Raw genomic sequence first — 15976 nt, 5'->3', positions numbered from 1 at the left:
TGACTCAAAATAATCATATATTAAAATAAAATGAAAAGGAATTTTGATTTACCAGCAGATAAAAAAAGATAAGCCACAAAAGGAAGAAGTGCAATAATTTCAACCCTTAATTAAATTCCAGTGGTAATACTGTGACTGTATGTTTTCAACTGGACATTTTTGACTTTTGTAGGGAAAATACTGGAATTTGAAATGGGTTATATTAAAAAGTTTTTTTAAAAAAAGTTAAGATAATATATGAAAACCTTCAGAAGAAAATTAAGTTAAATTTAATCATGGTGGTGACTTTAAAAGTCCTATGGCTTTCCTGAATGCATCTTACCTAAATCTAGATCAAATATTTATTGACTACTCATCTCTACATAAGGCAAGGGTATATACAAATTATACACAATAAATATCTATTGAGTGAAAAATGAATGTGTTAAATCCATAAGGAGTTCAAAGTTCCTAATATAAATTATAAAATCCAAAATAAAATTAAGGAACACTACTGTCCCGCAGGGGGAATCCATCTGCAATTATCATATCACTGTCCTACTTGAAAACATTCCATAGTTCTCCATATACTACCATATGTAAAACTCATACACAAAATCTGGTTGCAACCTACATTTATGGTGTTGTTCAACACCTTCACCATACCAAACCTCCTTGCTATTTCAACAGGTGATGCACTTTCAAGCTTTTCTGGCTCCAACACTTATTAGCTGAGTGATCTTGAGCAAATTTCTTAACTATAGTTTCCTCGACTATAAAATGAGGATTAAAAAGAGAACCTAAAATATAGGATTGTTGAGAGGACTAAATGAGTTAATACACGCAATGCAATTAGAAAAATATCTAGCATGAAACAAATCTTCAGTGAATTTCACCTATTATTTTCAATTGTTATTTTCACTTCCTGGCATGTTGTTTTTCAATCACTGCAAAGTAAATTTCAATTCATCTTCAAGATCTAATCCATACTAAGAAGACAAACAATCTGATAAAAAAAGACAAAAGATATGAATAGACATTTTACCAAAGTAAATATATGAATCACTAATAAGCTCATTAGAAGATACTCAACATCATCAGTCATTAGGTTAATGCAAATCAAAACCACAATGAGATACTATTTCACATCCTCTAGGATGGCTATAAGCAAAGAGATAGAGAGACAATAACAAATGGAAGTGAAGATGTGGAGAAACAAGAACCCATATACAATGGTAGTGGAAACACAAAATGGTAGCCACTTTGTAATAGTTTGTCAATTTCTTAAAAAGTGAAACAAATTTACCGTAAGACTCAGCAACTCAAGAATATTGAAAACATATTCATACAAAGACTTGTACACAAATGTTAATATCGGCATTATTGATAATAGCCAAAAGTGGGTAACAACCTAAATGTCTATCACTGATGAACAGATAAACAAAATGTGGTATATTCATAACACTATTCAGTAATTAAAAAGGTACAAACTACTGATACATTCTAAGACATAGATGAACCTCAAAAACATGCTAGGTGAAAGAAGCAAGACATAAGAGACCACATATTGTATGATTCAATTTACATGAAATTTCTAGAAAACGGAAACCTATAGAGAAAGAAAATAGACTAGAGGTTGCCTGGGCAGGGGATGGGAATAGGGATTAACAGTAAACGGACGTGAGGGATCTTACTGGGGTCAAGAAAATGTTTTAAAACTTACTTGTGATGATGGTTGTACAATTTGGTCAATTTACTAAATATCAGTGAATAATATACTTGAAATGGGTGAATTATATGATATGTAAATATGCCTCAAAAAATTTGTAAAAAGATTATACTACATCAGGGCTTCCCTGGTGGCGCAGTGGTTGAGAGTCCGCCTGCCGATGCAGGGGACACAGGTTCGTGCCCTGGTCCGGGAAGATCCCACATGCCGCAGAGCGGCTGGGCCTGTGAGCCATGGCCGCTGAGCGTGCGCGTCCGGAGCCTGTGCTCCGCAACGGGAGAGGCCACCACAGTGAGAGGCCTGCGTACCGCAAAAAAAAAAGTATACTACATCAGGATGCATTAACTGTATCCATCAATGGACAGCAGGAGCACTCTAACATATACAGCACTTGCCTCATTATATTGTACTTATTTGTGTACATGTCAGTGAGCTCATCTAGTCCAGGCTCTTAACATGTAATAGCTATCCTCAGCCTCTATCTGAACAACTGGCACTCAGATGCAGTAGGGACTCAGTATCTGTTGAATTAAAATAGGCTCCAAAATAGGATAGTAACAATAGCAATTTCAGAAATACGACAGAAGATAGTGGCAATTAGTGCTTCCTACATGCCCTGCATTTCCCCGGCAGGAGTAAGTTAATGCGGCACTGACTGGCACTCTCCGTGACAGGCTTTTCCAAGAGGAAACCAGAAAAGCAAGTAAACAATGGTTCCATTCTCATATGAAAGAACAGTACTAGTCCATACTGAGTAAAAACAATTATTTGGGATTCTACTCTTTGTGAGCAGTAAGAATACTTAATCTACAACAAAACAAAAAGTACATACAGCAAATTTTACAGGTAAAAACATTTTCAAAATGATTATTCTAAAGACTTTTTCAGTGGTTGACAATCTGGGATGATTTTTACAAATGTGTGAGCATTTATCTTTTTCCATTATGAAAAAATTAACTGCTCCCCAAGTGCTGAACATTTCTTCTTAGAAAACAGAGTAGCATGTGGAACGAACATTAAACTGCAATCAAGACATTAATGTGTCATTAATTCACTGTATGACTCTGGACAAGTCTCTCTTCCTTTCTAGGCTGCAGTTTCCTCTTTAACAAAGGCAAGTTAGCTCTAAGGTTCTTTCCAGCACTCCTGCTAAGGAAAACTAAGGTGCTTCAGACAAGATGACAAATGAAAAGCTCAATCTTTTCACTATAAAGAGGAAAAGAAATCCCTAATTTATAAGGGAAAAACGGAAAGCCCCAGCTTATGCATTCAGTAGCCCCTTACACATATATTTATAACTTTCATTCCAATACCGGGTCCCACCCTTCATCAGCATGCAAACCCACACACCCCATCCCTCCCACCCTTGACCCACACTCCCATATACCTCAGCTATGGTCATTCTCAGAGCACTGACAGGGGAGAGCTCAATATCCACCAGCTGGGCAGCTTTTAAACTCTGCCCAGTACAGATTGCACAAGGACAGAAAACAGCATAGAGTTAGAATTTTAAGGCAAACAGGGACACACAGCTAAGAACATTTAGCACAGTGTTCAGAAACAATGAAGGATTTCAGGTTGTCATTGGGCTTTGGATGAGTGAGATGAGAGTCACTATTATTCTGATTTTCCTGAGGAAAATGGGCAAAGATAAAATAATCTCAAATTAGTTGCAATTTTAAGTCAAGCTTGGCAAACTTGTCCATACCCTGTATCCTCAGGACAATGTCTCCGAGTCATTCAGCAAAAGCTGGTCGATAGAAAAAGGCGCTACTATAAAGGGCAAGGGTTAATAAATCTAGAGGGAAATGCTGATTTCCTACATTTCTTTATATAGCCACTAACAGGGCTACTTAAAATTTAGTAGGAAAAGTAATGAAGATATCTCCAGCAAAGGTTTCTATTAAACTGATACCACTAAACTCTGATATCATAAACTCCACTGGTTTTGATTCTAGGTTTACCAACAGACTTTACCAATACAACTTGACTTCCCTCTTGGTTTGCCTGCATTGAGAGAATGTGCTAGATATGCCAACATGTGCTTTCTCAACTTGTAGAAGTTAAATACCTTTTAAAAAATGTCATTAAATTAGTATTCTGGTTCTTTTTCTTTAATTAAAAAATGGCTATCATTTTTCATAGATTAAACTCAAGGATAAAAATGTATGATTAATGATTGTTTTTTAAACACTGCCAATTTGGCATTTGTGTTAATACTTTAACATTCTAAGAAATGTGAAAGGAATGATAAAGGGTCTATAATTTTTAATAAAACCAGTAAAAATATTTGTATGCATATATTCATTATTCTATTTATTAATTCTATTCTGGTTAAAACTTAACCACTGGTTTCTTTGGAAGGGTATGCATGTGAAGAATTTCATGAATAGAAAGTATGTAATTTACATTTGAACTGAAAAAAATTTATTGAGTATTTTTTTCTTTTTCCCTCAGTTCAGTTTTCAGATTTCCAGTAACTTGTTTTATGATTTAACCCTATTAAGCAGAAAGTTGTTAGCATAAAGATACTGGGCGTGTTAGTCACATTTTAGAAAGAAGAAATGTCACAGTTTCTCTGCATCCTCACAGTTTTGTTATAATATTGAGATACACTCAGTTTTTGTCTGTCTATTCCAAGGATAGAAATTATTTAAGGACAAACATAGCTTAAAGACAAATGAAATGAAAATCTGGAATTCCCTTACAGTATCACTGTCACAAGGCTGGAACTGGAAGGGCTGGGGTTTGTGAAATACAGCATTCTCTTGTAAAAACAGCTGAAGATTATAGTCTCGTACCACCTAAAGAGAAAATAAAATATCTTTAAGTCTTTAATAAGGTTAAAATGTTCAATAATTGTGTTTTAAAGTTTAAGCTTTATTCTGCTGTTTTCCAAAAATGAGCAATCATCCAGTACTACGTGGTCAAAAAGAAATTATAATTAAAAATTTTTTTTTTCATTTTAGATAATAGTTGTTATCCTTGTGTCCCATTTTCTCAAGAATCTAAGTATGGAAAGTACTAGTTTAGAAACTAGCCCAGATTTGGGGACTAGACAATGTGCACTACTTTAAGACTACAAAAAGATGGCTATTACACAAAATGTTATTCTTTTGAACATGGGGTGGGGGTGTGGGGGTGTGGGGTGTGGGTGTGGGGGGGTGGGGGTGTGTTGGGGGTGGGGGGTGCAAATAGGGAAGCACATTAGTTTGTCAGGTCTCTCCCAGTTCTAAAGTTTTGTAGGCCTCTTAAGTTTGCTTTATGGAGATTGCCATCTACTAGGAAACTGCCAAATAACCTTATACATAACACAAAATAGTATTTTTCCAGTACTTCTTGCCACCTTTTTAAAGAGGCTGTATTCTAATTACCATCTTAAAGCATACCAAGAAGACAGACTAGAAAGTAATTTATAGAGAAGGGGAATTCTAATACACATAAAGTAACAAAACAAATAGCACAGAAAGACAGTCATCTAAAAAGAATTCATTGTATTATATACTCTGGGAAAGAGTGGAAATCAGCAACATGTGATTGTGCAGAAACCCATTTTCTATTTTGCTACACTGCTTACCCTTAACTCTTCTTTCATTTGTAGTATATTACAGCTCATTAGCACCTCTGCCAGAGGACGGGCAGAAGAAAGAAAAGTTTAAAGCAGCTCTGTGGCTATACTTTAGTAGTCCTGGGAAAAGAATTCATTCAGGAGATGGAGAAAGTAGGAGGTATATTCTGCATTTTATTTACCAGCACAACCCAATTCTCTATTGCTCCTCTGCACCCCCCACCCCCATTCAACAACCATTTACTGAGAGACCTTACCAGGCCTAATGTTAAAGGCAGCAGAGAGGGGGAATACACAGAGGAATAAATATGAATACACAAAGTTAATATCTTCAAGGAATTTATAATCTAGAAACTGGGAGAACTAAACAGATTACACAATTAAAATACCCTATCAAAGTATGTAGAAGGTACTAGGAGAGCACAAAAGATGGTGCTATTTAATCCAGACTGAAGGGGTGGGATGGAGGAAGGAGTGGTTGAAAAAATATGGTCATGAAAGGCTGGCTGAATAAGCATATTCTCAAAGGGAAATGTGTTTTTTTCTTTTCCTGGATTCCAGTTTTAAGCTAGAGTAGCTGTGAAAGCTCTTTTTAAAATTATTTATTTATTGGTTGGTTAGTTGGTTGGTTGGTTGTGTTGGTTCTTTGTTGCTGCGCGCGGACTTTCTCTAGTTGTGGAGAGTGGAGTCTACTCTTCGTTGCGGTGTGTGGGCTTCTCACTGAGGTAGTTTCTCTTGCTGCGGAGCATGGGCTCTAGGCCCTCAGGCTTCAGTAGTTGCAGCACGCGGGCTCTAGGGTGCGTGGGCTTCAGTAGTTGTAGCTTAGTTGCTCCGCAGCATGTGGGATCTTCCAGGACCAGGGATCGAACACAGGACTGCGCCACCAGGGAAGTCCCCTGTGAAAGCTCTTGACACAGCCCTGAGACACAGCCTCACTAGTCACCATGCAGAAAAAAGCTAAGAGGATCATCCTTCTAGTTGCTAAACCTATCCTCTCAAGCACCACAAACCAAACTTCCTTTTCTTTCTTTCTTTCCTCTTTTTCTTTCTTTCAAGGGGGAAGTATCAACCTTTTTAAATTTTTAATTTTTTGTTATGGAACATTTCAAAGTAGAGAGAACAGAATAATGTATCCCCATGTACCTACCACCCAACTTCCAAAAACACAAGTTCTTGTTTCATCTATAAACCTACCTGCTCCTCCCCCACCCCAATTATATTGAAGTACATCCTAGACATATCATTTCATCTATAAATATTTCAGTGTAATGTCTAAAAGACAAAGACTTTAATTTATTTATTTTTTATTTTTGGCTGCATTGTGTCTTCGTTGCTGTGTGCGGGCTTTTCTCTAGTTTCGGTGAGCGGGGACTACTCTTCGTTGCGGTGCGCAGGCTTCTCATTGCGGTGGCCTCTCTTTGTTGCGGAGCACGGGCTCTAGGCACATGGGCTCTAGGTGCACGGGCTTCAGTAGTTGTGGCACGCGGGCTTTAGAGCACAGGCTCAGTAGTAGTGGCGCACAGGCCTAGCTGCTCTGCGGCATGTGGGATCCTCCCGGACCAGGGATCGAACCCGCGTCCCCTGCACTGGCAGGCGGATGCCCAACCACTGCGCCACCAGGGAAGTCCCCAAGACAAAGACTTTAAAAAATATATCCATATTAAAATTTACAAAATATATTATAAAACAACCAGTAAATGTTCAAATTTCTGTTCCATATTTTAAAAAGTTTTACAAATTGGGATCACAGTAAGGTTCCCACAGTGCAAATGGATGATGTTGCTTAGTTTTGTTTTCATATATAGGTTTCTTCCTCCATCTCCCTTACCCCCACCCCCCTGCAATTTGTTTGTTGAAGAAACTGAGTTTTTGTTTTGTAGAGTTTCCCACAGTCTGAGTTTTGTTGACTCCATCCTCGCAGTATTCTGTTTCTTGTGTGTCCTGTAAGTTGATGCTTCTTTGCGTTTAGGTTTTTGTTTTATTTTTATTTTTTGACAAGGTGGTGTTTACTTCTACGAAGAGGCTTGCCTCTGACTCATCTCTTTTTGATATTAATAGTTGTAGTGGGCTGAATGAATGGTGGCCCCCCAAAAGAGATGTCCACGTCCTAATCCCTGGAACTTGTGAATGTTACCTCATTTGGAAAAAGGCCCTTTGCAGATGTAATTGTTAAGGGTTTTGAGATTAGGAAGTCATTCTGGATTCTGTGGTTGGGCCCTTAATCTAATGATAAGTGATGTCATTATAAAAGGCAAACAGAAGAAAACACAGACAGAAGAGGAGCCAATGAGACCAGAGGCAGAGATTGGAGTAATGTGACCACAAACCAAAAAATGTCTCAAGCTATGAGAAGCTGGAAGAGGTAAGAAACTGATTATCCTCTGAAGCCTTTGGAGGGAGTGCAGCCTTGGCTGACACTTTCATTTCTGACTTTTGGCCTCCAGAACTCAGAGGGAATAAATTTCGATCATTTTACGCCATACAGCAGCCTAGGAAACTAATAGAACAGACCTATGATGATAAATGCCTAAACATATTAGGGGTTACAAAAACTAGAGATTTTTCTATTTTTTCTATCACTTTTTCAAGGAATTCTATCATTCCTTTTTCATTTATTAGCTGGAATACTTCCATAAGAAAAACTTTCCAAGTCAATTATTTAGTTACCTTGAGGTACATTTTGTATAAGGCAGGATAAACATTTCCTCTTCCCTTTATTATCTAGTTTTCAAATTGAGCTGTTTCCCTAGCAACCTCCAAAGAATGACCAATTATAGCTTTAATAAATTATTATTATGAAGTCATGGATTTTAAAATATTTAATGTGTTTTAATCTACTGTTGTTATTATCATTATTGATGCTAAAATTATCCCATCTTTGGCTAGCAAGATCACATCCTGAGTCCCTTTGAGATGGGACTAGTAGTTTTTGATAGTTTTGACAGTTTCCTTGCTTTCCATTATGACAAATTATTTAACAGTAATACCTTAAATATTTCATGTCCCAGATCTAGAATCAGTGCTATTTTCCCAAGAAGCACTGTTTTTATTTATTTACTTTTATTATTATTTTTTTTAAGTGAGTAGGAGAAAGTACATAGAAAACAAGATCTGTACACTAGAGGTACTGGGTTAGTTACTGGTCTTCTGTCTCGAACAATTCATTTTGAAAGGAAGTTGCAAAGAGATCCTGTGCACCTCCCAATGTCGGTGTCTTGCATAAATATATAAACCAGGAAATCGACACTGGTACAAAGCATAAAGCTTATTTAGATTTCACCAGTTATATATGCACTCATTTTGGGGTGGTGTATGTGTAGAGGTCTATACAATTTTATCATATGTATAACTTCATGTAACCACTATCACAATCAAGATACTTAACTGAACCATCACCACATGACTCCCTTGTGCTACTCCATAATAGCTCCCTCTACTTTCCTCATCCCTAATTCCTGGCAATTGCTAATCTGTTCTCTATTTCTATAAATGTTATTTCACAAATGTTACATAATGGAATCATGCGCCATATATCTTTTCTTTTTTGGCCATGTGGCACGGCATGAGGGATCTTAGTTCCCTGACCAGGGATTGAACCCATGCCCCCTGCAGTGGAAGCACCGAGTCTTAACCACTGGAACACCAGGGAAGTCCCACCATATATCTTTTTGAGATTTCCATTTTCACTCAGCATAATTTCCTATAAGTTCATCCAATTTGTTGCATGTTATCAACAGTTCACTCCTTTTTATTGCTGAGTAGTATTCCATAGTATGGAAGTACCACCATGTGTCTGATCCCTCACTCACTGAAGGTCATTTAAGCAGTTTCCAGTTTTTGGCTATTATGAATAAAGCATTTGTGTCCAAGTTTCTGTGTGAAAATAAATTTTCATTTTCTCTGGGATATATGCCCAATCTCTCTCTCTGTAAAGCTGTTACTGAAGTATAAGTGACATACAATAAACTGTACATATTTAAAGTGTATACTTTGATAAGTCTTAACTTACCTATACACCTGTAAAGATATCACCACAATCAAGATAATGAACTTATCCCTCACCCGCAAAAGTTTCCTTATCCCCTTTGTAATCTTTCCCTCCAGTCCCTTCCTGCTCCCCTCTGTCATTCCTTGTGACAACTGAGGTCAGGCCTTAAATCTCATTACTGATGTATCCTTCAGCAACTAGCACAGTAACTCTGTCTAAAGTAGCATTCAATAAACAGTTGTTAAAGAACACCTCTGTATCCATCACTGAGATTAAATAAAACATTACTATTACTGTCAAAATCTATATAACCTCTCCTTATTGCATTCCCACGTTCCTTCGAAAGGAATGTTCCTCAACCTGTTTTGTTTTTTTTAAAATGTTTTTTAAGTGTTATCACTCCCACTCCCCAATCCAGGGACACTTTCAAGACATTTTTTCCCTAATCTCCCTCTTTGATTAAATTTTAATACTACAAATATACTGTATACATGTTTATGTATTATGGAATGCTGTAATATCTAAGATTTTTTTGCAAATCACCCCTCAAAATCCAGAAGCAATTTTTACTCCCTTGGGGAATATCTGCCCCTCTGCAAATGCATGCTGCTCTAGATGTAACCACTCTACTGAATTTTACCAAGCTCCTCTTTTCTTTTTTCCTTTTAATAGTGTTACTACATATGATGTATCTCAAAATGATACTGTTTTCTTGGATATTTTCAAACACTGCATAAATGGCATCTTAGTGTGTGTATTCTTTTGCAAGTTGCTTTTTTTTTAAATTGAAGTACAGCTAATTTACAATGTTGTGTTAATTTCAAGTGTAAAGCAAAGTGATTTAGCCATACACACACATGCACAAACACACATATTCTTTTTCAGATTCTTTTCCATTATAGGTTACTACAAATACTGAGTACAGTTCCCTGTGCTATACTGTAGGTCCTTGTTGTGCAATTTGCTTTTTGCTCAATATTACATTTGTGAATCTCATCCATATTAATGCATGTGCCTACAGAGCTTCCTTTTTTTTTTTTCGGTACGTGGGCCTCTCACTGTTGTGGCCTCTCCCGTTGCGGAGCACAGGCTCCGGACATGCAGGCTCAGCGGCCATGGCTCACTGGCCCAGCCGCTCCGTGGCATGTGGGATCTTCCCGGACCAGGGCACGAACCCGTGTCCCCTGCATCGGCAGGCAGACTCTCAACCACTGCGCCACCAGAGAAGCCCCAGAACTTCCATTTTTATTGCTATCTTGTATTCCATTATTCATCTTACTGTCAGTGGACAACTGGGTTATTTCTAGCTTTTTCTAGTCTTATAAAGGAAGTTGCTATGAACATTCTTTCAAAAGTCTCCTGGTACCCATGTGCCAGAGGTTCTCTAGGTTATATTCCGAGCAGTAGAACTGCTGGGTCATAAGCTAAGTGCATCTTTAAATTGACTAGATAATGTCAAATGTTTTTATATTGGATGTATCAATCTGTACCCTTCGGGGCAGTGTAAGAGTTTCTGTTAATCCATATTCTCACCAATAGTCATTCCTGTCTGTTTTTGTCAATCTCATAAGTATAGAATAGAATCTCACGGTGATTTGAATTTCCATTTCTTTGATTAATAGTGAGTATAAGCATCTGTATTAGTTTCCTAGGGCTGCCATAACAAAGTATCACAGATGAGGTGGCTTAAACAACATAAAGTTGTTGCCTCACAGTTCTGGAGGCTAGAAGTCCAAGATCAAGGTGTTGGCAGGGTTGGTTTCTTCTGAGGGCCTCTTTCCTTGGCTTGTAGATGGTCATCTTTCCCTGGTGTCTTCATATGGTCTTCCCTCTGTGCCTGTTTGTGTTCTAACCTCCTCTTATAAGGACACCAGTCATGCTAGATTAGAGCTTGTCCATATGACCTCATTTTACCTTAATAACCTCTTTAAAGGCCCTATATCCAAAAACAGTCACAGTCTGAGGAACCGGAGGTTAGGACTTCAACATATGAATTTTAGGGGGACACAACCTAGGCCATAAAAACATCTTTTATTTATTTATTTATTTATTTGTGGCTGTGTTGGGTCTTTGTTGCTGTGTACAAGCTTTCTTTAGTTGTGGTGAGTGGGGGCTACTCTTCATTGCAGTGTGCGGGCTTCTCATTGTCATAGCTTCTCATTGTGGAGCACGGGCTCTAGGCGCGCAGGCTTCAGTAGTTGTGGCACGTGGGCTCAGCAGTTGTGGCCTACAGGCTCTAGAGCTCAGGCTCAGTAGTTGTAGCACACGGGCTTAGTTGCTCCATGGCATGTGGGATCTTCCCAGGCCAGGGCTTGAACCCATGTCCCTTGCATTGGCAGGCAGATTCTTAACCACTGCGCCACCAGGGAAGCCCTAAACATTTTTTTTCAATTCTCTTAAAGTGGAAGTGCCGAGTCATATGGTAACTCTGTGTCTTATTATTTTTTTGTGGTACGCGGGCCTCTCACTGTTGTGGCCTCTCCTGTTGCGGAGCACAGACTCCGGACGTGCAGGCTCAGCAGCCATGGCCCACGGGCCTAGCCGCTCCGTGGCGTGTGGGATCCTCCCGGACCGGGGCACAAACCCGTGTCCCCTGCATGTGTCTTACTTTTTGAGGAACTACCGAACTGTCTTCCACAGTGGCTGCACCATTTTACATTCCTACAAACGCTTGTACGAGGGTTCTAATTTCTCCACATCCTTGCCAACACTTGCTATTGTGTGTGTGTGTTTGTTTTTAAATACTAAAGTTATCCTACCAGGTGGGAAGTGGTATTTCATTGTGGTTTTGATTTGCATTTCTCTAATGACTAACAGTGCTGAGGATCTTTTCATGTGTACATTTTCATTGGAAAAATGTCTATTCAAGTCCTTTGTCCATTTTTAAATTGGGTCATTTGTCTTTTATGTGTTGAGTTGTAAAAGTTATTTATATATTCTGATTATTAAATTCCTATCAGACACATGATTTATAAATATTTTCTCCCATTCTATGGACTGTCTTTTTCACATTCTTGATAATGTTCTTTGATGCACAAAAACTTTTAATTTGATGAAGTTTAGTTATCTATCTTTTCTTTTATTGCTTGAGCTTTCATGTTAAATCTAAGAATACACTGGCAAAACCAATAAAGATTTACCTCTGTTCTCTTCTATAATTTTATAGTTTTAGGATGTTGACCCATTTTGAGTTAATTTTTATATATGGAGTGAGGAAGGGGTTTAACTTTATTCTTTTGCATGTGGTTATCATGTTGTTTTAGCACCTCTTATTGGAGAGACTATTCCTTCTCTATCAAATGGCCTTGACAACCTTGTCGAAATCAATTAGCCACAGATGTTTGAGTTTATTTCTGGACTCTCAATTCTTACTGGTCTACATGTCTATCCTTATACTACTACCATACTATCTTGATTAGACTGCTTTGGGGAATATTGAAATATATATATTTTAAAATATTTATTTATTTTTTTAGGCTGACACAGGTCTTAGTTGCGGCACGCAGCATCTTCGTTGCAGCATGCATGAGGGATCCAGCTCCCCATTCAAGGATGGAACCCGGGCCCCCTGCATTGGGAGCATGGAATATAACCCATTGGACCACCAGGGAAGTCCCTGGGGAATACTGAAATATTAGTGATATGAAATCTTCCAATCCATAAACATTTATTATTTCCATTTATTTAGGTCTTCTTTAATTTCAGCAATGTTTTGTAGTTTTCAATGTACAAGTTTTCCACGTTTTGGATAAATTTACTTCTAAGTAGTTATTCTTCAAATGGTATTGTAGTTAGAATTATTTTCTTAATTTTCTTTCAGTTCATTCATTGATGGAGTATTATGGAAACACAACAGATTTTTGTGTTTTGATTTTGTATTTGCAACTTCTGCTGAATTCATTTACTAGCTCTAGGACTTTTGTGGAATCTATAGGATTTTCTATAATCATGTCATGTGCAAATATAGATAATTTTACTTCTTTCTTTCTGATTTGGTGCCTCCTATTTCTATTTCTTGCCTAATTGCTCTGACCAGGACTTCCAGTACAATGGTGAATATTAGTGGTGAAAAGTGGGCATCCTTGTCTTGTTCCTGATCTTAGGTGGGGAAAGCTTTCAGTCTTTCACCATTGAGTGTGATATGTGATGTAGGTTTTTAAAAAATGCCCTTTACCATGTTCAGGAAGTTCCCTTCTATTCTTAATCTGCTGAGCATTTTTATAATAAAAGAGTGTTGAATTCTGTCAAATGCTCTTCCTATGTCCTTTGAGATGATCATGTGATTTTTCCCCTTCATATTATTAAGTTTACTTTTTTGGTAAGTCTTCAAGGTATTAAGAATGACAATACTAGACAATTTAATTTCCAAAGAAATATAGAATAACATTGTTATTTTTGAATTGTTAAAAGATCTACATTATTAATTGGTAGGAATTCCCTTATGCAGACAGAAAGCAAGCACACATAAACAAACTGTAAGGCCAGTAGAACTACTTTTAGAATTAACTATGCCAGAGAAAATATCTCTGACAACATCTGCTTCAGTTACATGTAGAAAGCATTTCATAAAATATTAAGAAGAAAAGCAAGCTTCATAAATAATTAAAATTAAACAAAAGTTCCTAGGGCCAGCTGTTTCCCTTTAGGGGATAAAAGATATAGAGGGCATTGCAAAATTTACAATGTGTCACTATGGATTACCTCCAAAATATCTTTGAGAACATGTACAGTTACAATTTAGATATGTGGAAAAAAATGAATTCCGCCCCCCACACCCCGCGAAAAAAAATGACAAGCTAGTAATGGTGTAGAATAAAAACCAAAAGAGTTTCAAACTTCTTTTTGGGTTATTAGATCACTAGGTTGCTTTTAGCAGTATAACAAGAGCAACATAACAAGCTCTTTGTAATAGAAAAACACGTGGCATAAAACTTATAGGTATGAGCTCTTCTGGTACTAGGAACAAAAGGGCACAACTCCTAGTTACATCATTCTTACAAAATTTTTATTACTACCACTTTCAATCTAAACAGAAGAGCATCTCATTTATTCCTCATCCCTGGGAGTAAGATACTCATATGAGTGAATGTAGTGGAAAATAAAAGCTTATCTCTTTATGTGTCCAAATCAGTTGATTCATTTTTAATTCACTTTCTATGAAAATAATATAAGCTAAAGAGATAACATAGATAGTAGTAGAGCATGGAAAACACTATGTGTGAGTGTGTGACCTCAGGCGAGCCACATAAATTTCCTGGGTCTGTTTTCCTCTCTATGAAATGAGCATGATAATACCAACCTCAGAGGATGTGCTAAAAACTCCTAGAAAATTGTTAACTGCTGTATAAAATATTAGCACATTTTAAAGACTATATGTTAACCTGTTTTATAAACTAAAGGTAGTGTATTCAAACTTAACTTATTCTTGGAAAAAGATTTCAAGGAATTCTGTCTGGGGACAGTCTCTCTGATAAAATTAGAAATGAAAAATGCCACCCTATTACATACTCCCCCCATTGAATGGAAACTGGAAAAACTCACTTTTAAATAATTCATGGATTAATGACAGGGGCGGGGGTGGGGGGGGTGGAATACAGAAACAATTAAAAAGCCCTACAAACATATCATAGACTGCAATTAAAGCAGAAAGAGAAATTTTTTAGGTTCAAGTGGATTTACTTGGAAACAAGAAAGACTGAAAATATAGAACCTAATAGAAAAAAAGCCTGAAAAAGAATAAAAATATAAACTGTAATAAAGTAGAAAGAAATAATGAATATAAAGGCAGAAATTAAGGAGATAGGAAACAATAACATTGAGAAGTAGAACAAGAGCTGGCTCTTGGAAAACATTAATAAAATAGACTGGTAAGTCTGATCAAAGTAAGAGAGAAAGCACAAACAATATTAGAAATGAAAAGGGAGACAACTACAGAGACAAACAACTTTATATGCAAATTTATGACATCAAATTTGATAAATGAAATGGACAATTCATCTAGGAAAGTGTAAGTTACCAAAATGTACTAAAAAGAAACAGAAAATCTGAATGGACCAATAAATATAAACAATCTGATTACTAGTCAAAAATCAACCTCTCCATAAAAGGAACAAAACCAAGATGTTTTTATAGACTTTTATAGACTTTTCCCTGCAACAACAAAATATATCAATAGTAATAATAATAAGATGTCAAATGTACACATGTTAAAATAAAAGAATTGTACAGAAACACCTATATACCCACTACCTAGATTCTTCAATTATTATTTTTCTACATTTTCTTTCACTTAACTATCCATCTATTCATCCATTTATCCTTTCTCTACATCCATCCTTTTATATCTTTTATTGAATCCTGGGGGGTGAAAATATAAGAATACAAAAATATGACAGGATTTCAAAGCACCAGACTAGTGATATTTGTATTCCCATATCAACTTAACATTTTAAATGTTTTTCTAAAAATAGAATTGGAGCTATGGTACACTGAAAATAAGAATAAATATACATGGAGGAGTTCAGGAAGAAAAGTCTGTGTCCCTTTTCTTTCCTGTCTTTGGACACTGTCTTGTGAGATGGAGACCCAGATTCCTTTCCAAACAACTTCTAAGGTATTAGCTAGTTCCTGCTCCTCCTGCCAAAAAGGAGAATTGAACTGGATCTTTTAAAATAGCAGTTATAAAATGAATATATTTTAATAAATGTATTCA

At 36.8% G+C, this 15976-nt stretch overlaps 1 protein-coding gene across 3 annotated transcripts in view; it reads right to left on the bottom strand.

Moving 5' to 3' along the window:
- Nucleotides 1-15976, bottom strand: part of FCHSD2 (FCH and double SH3 domains 2) — a 309927-nt gene that overhangs the window by 62642 nt on the left and 231309 nt on the right. For all 3 annotated transcript variants that reach the window (XM_032640672.1, XM_032640671.1, XM_032640673.1), the window contains one exon: nucleotides 4417-4512. In XM_032640672.1, the coding sequence (XP_032496563.1) occupies nucleotides 4417-4512 (96 nt within the window). The remainder of the gene's footprint in view (nucleotides 1-4416; nucleotides 4513-15976) is intronic.

The sequence above is a fragment of the Phocoena sinus genome, chromosome 8 (assembly GCF_008692025.1).
Source record: "Phocoena sinus isolate mPhoSin1 chromosome 8, mPhoSin1.pri, whole genome shotgun sequence".
In the NCBI taxonomy this organism is placed as follows: Eukaryota; Metazoa; Chordata; class Mammalia; order Artiodactyla; family Phocoenidae; genus Phocoena; species Phocoena sinus.
The sequence above is the reverse complement of the archived record's forward strand: the minus strand, read 5'-3'. Positions and strand labels throughout refer to the sequence as shown.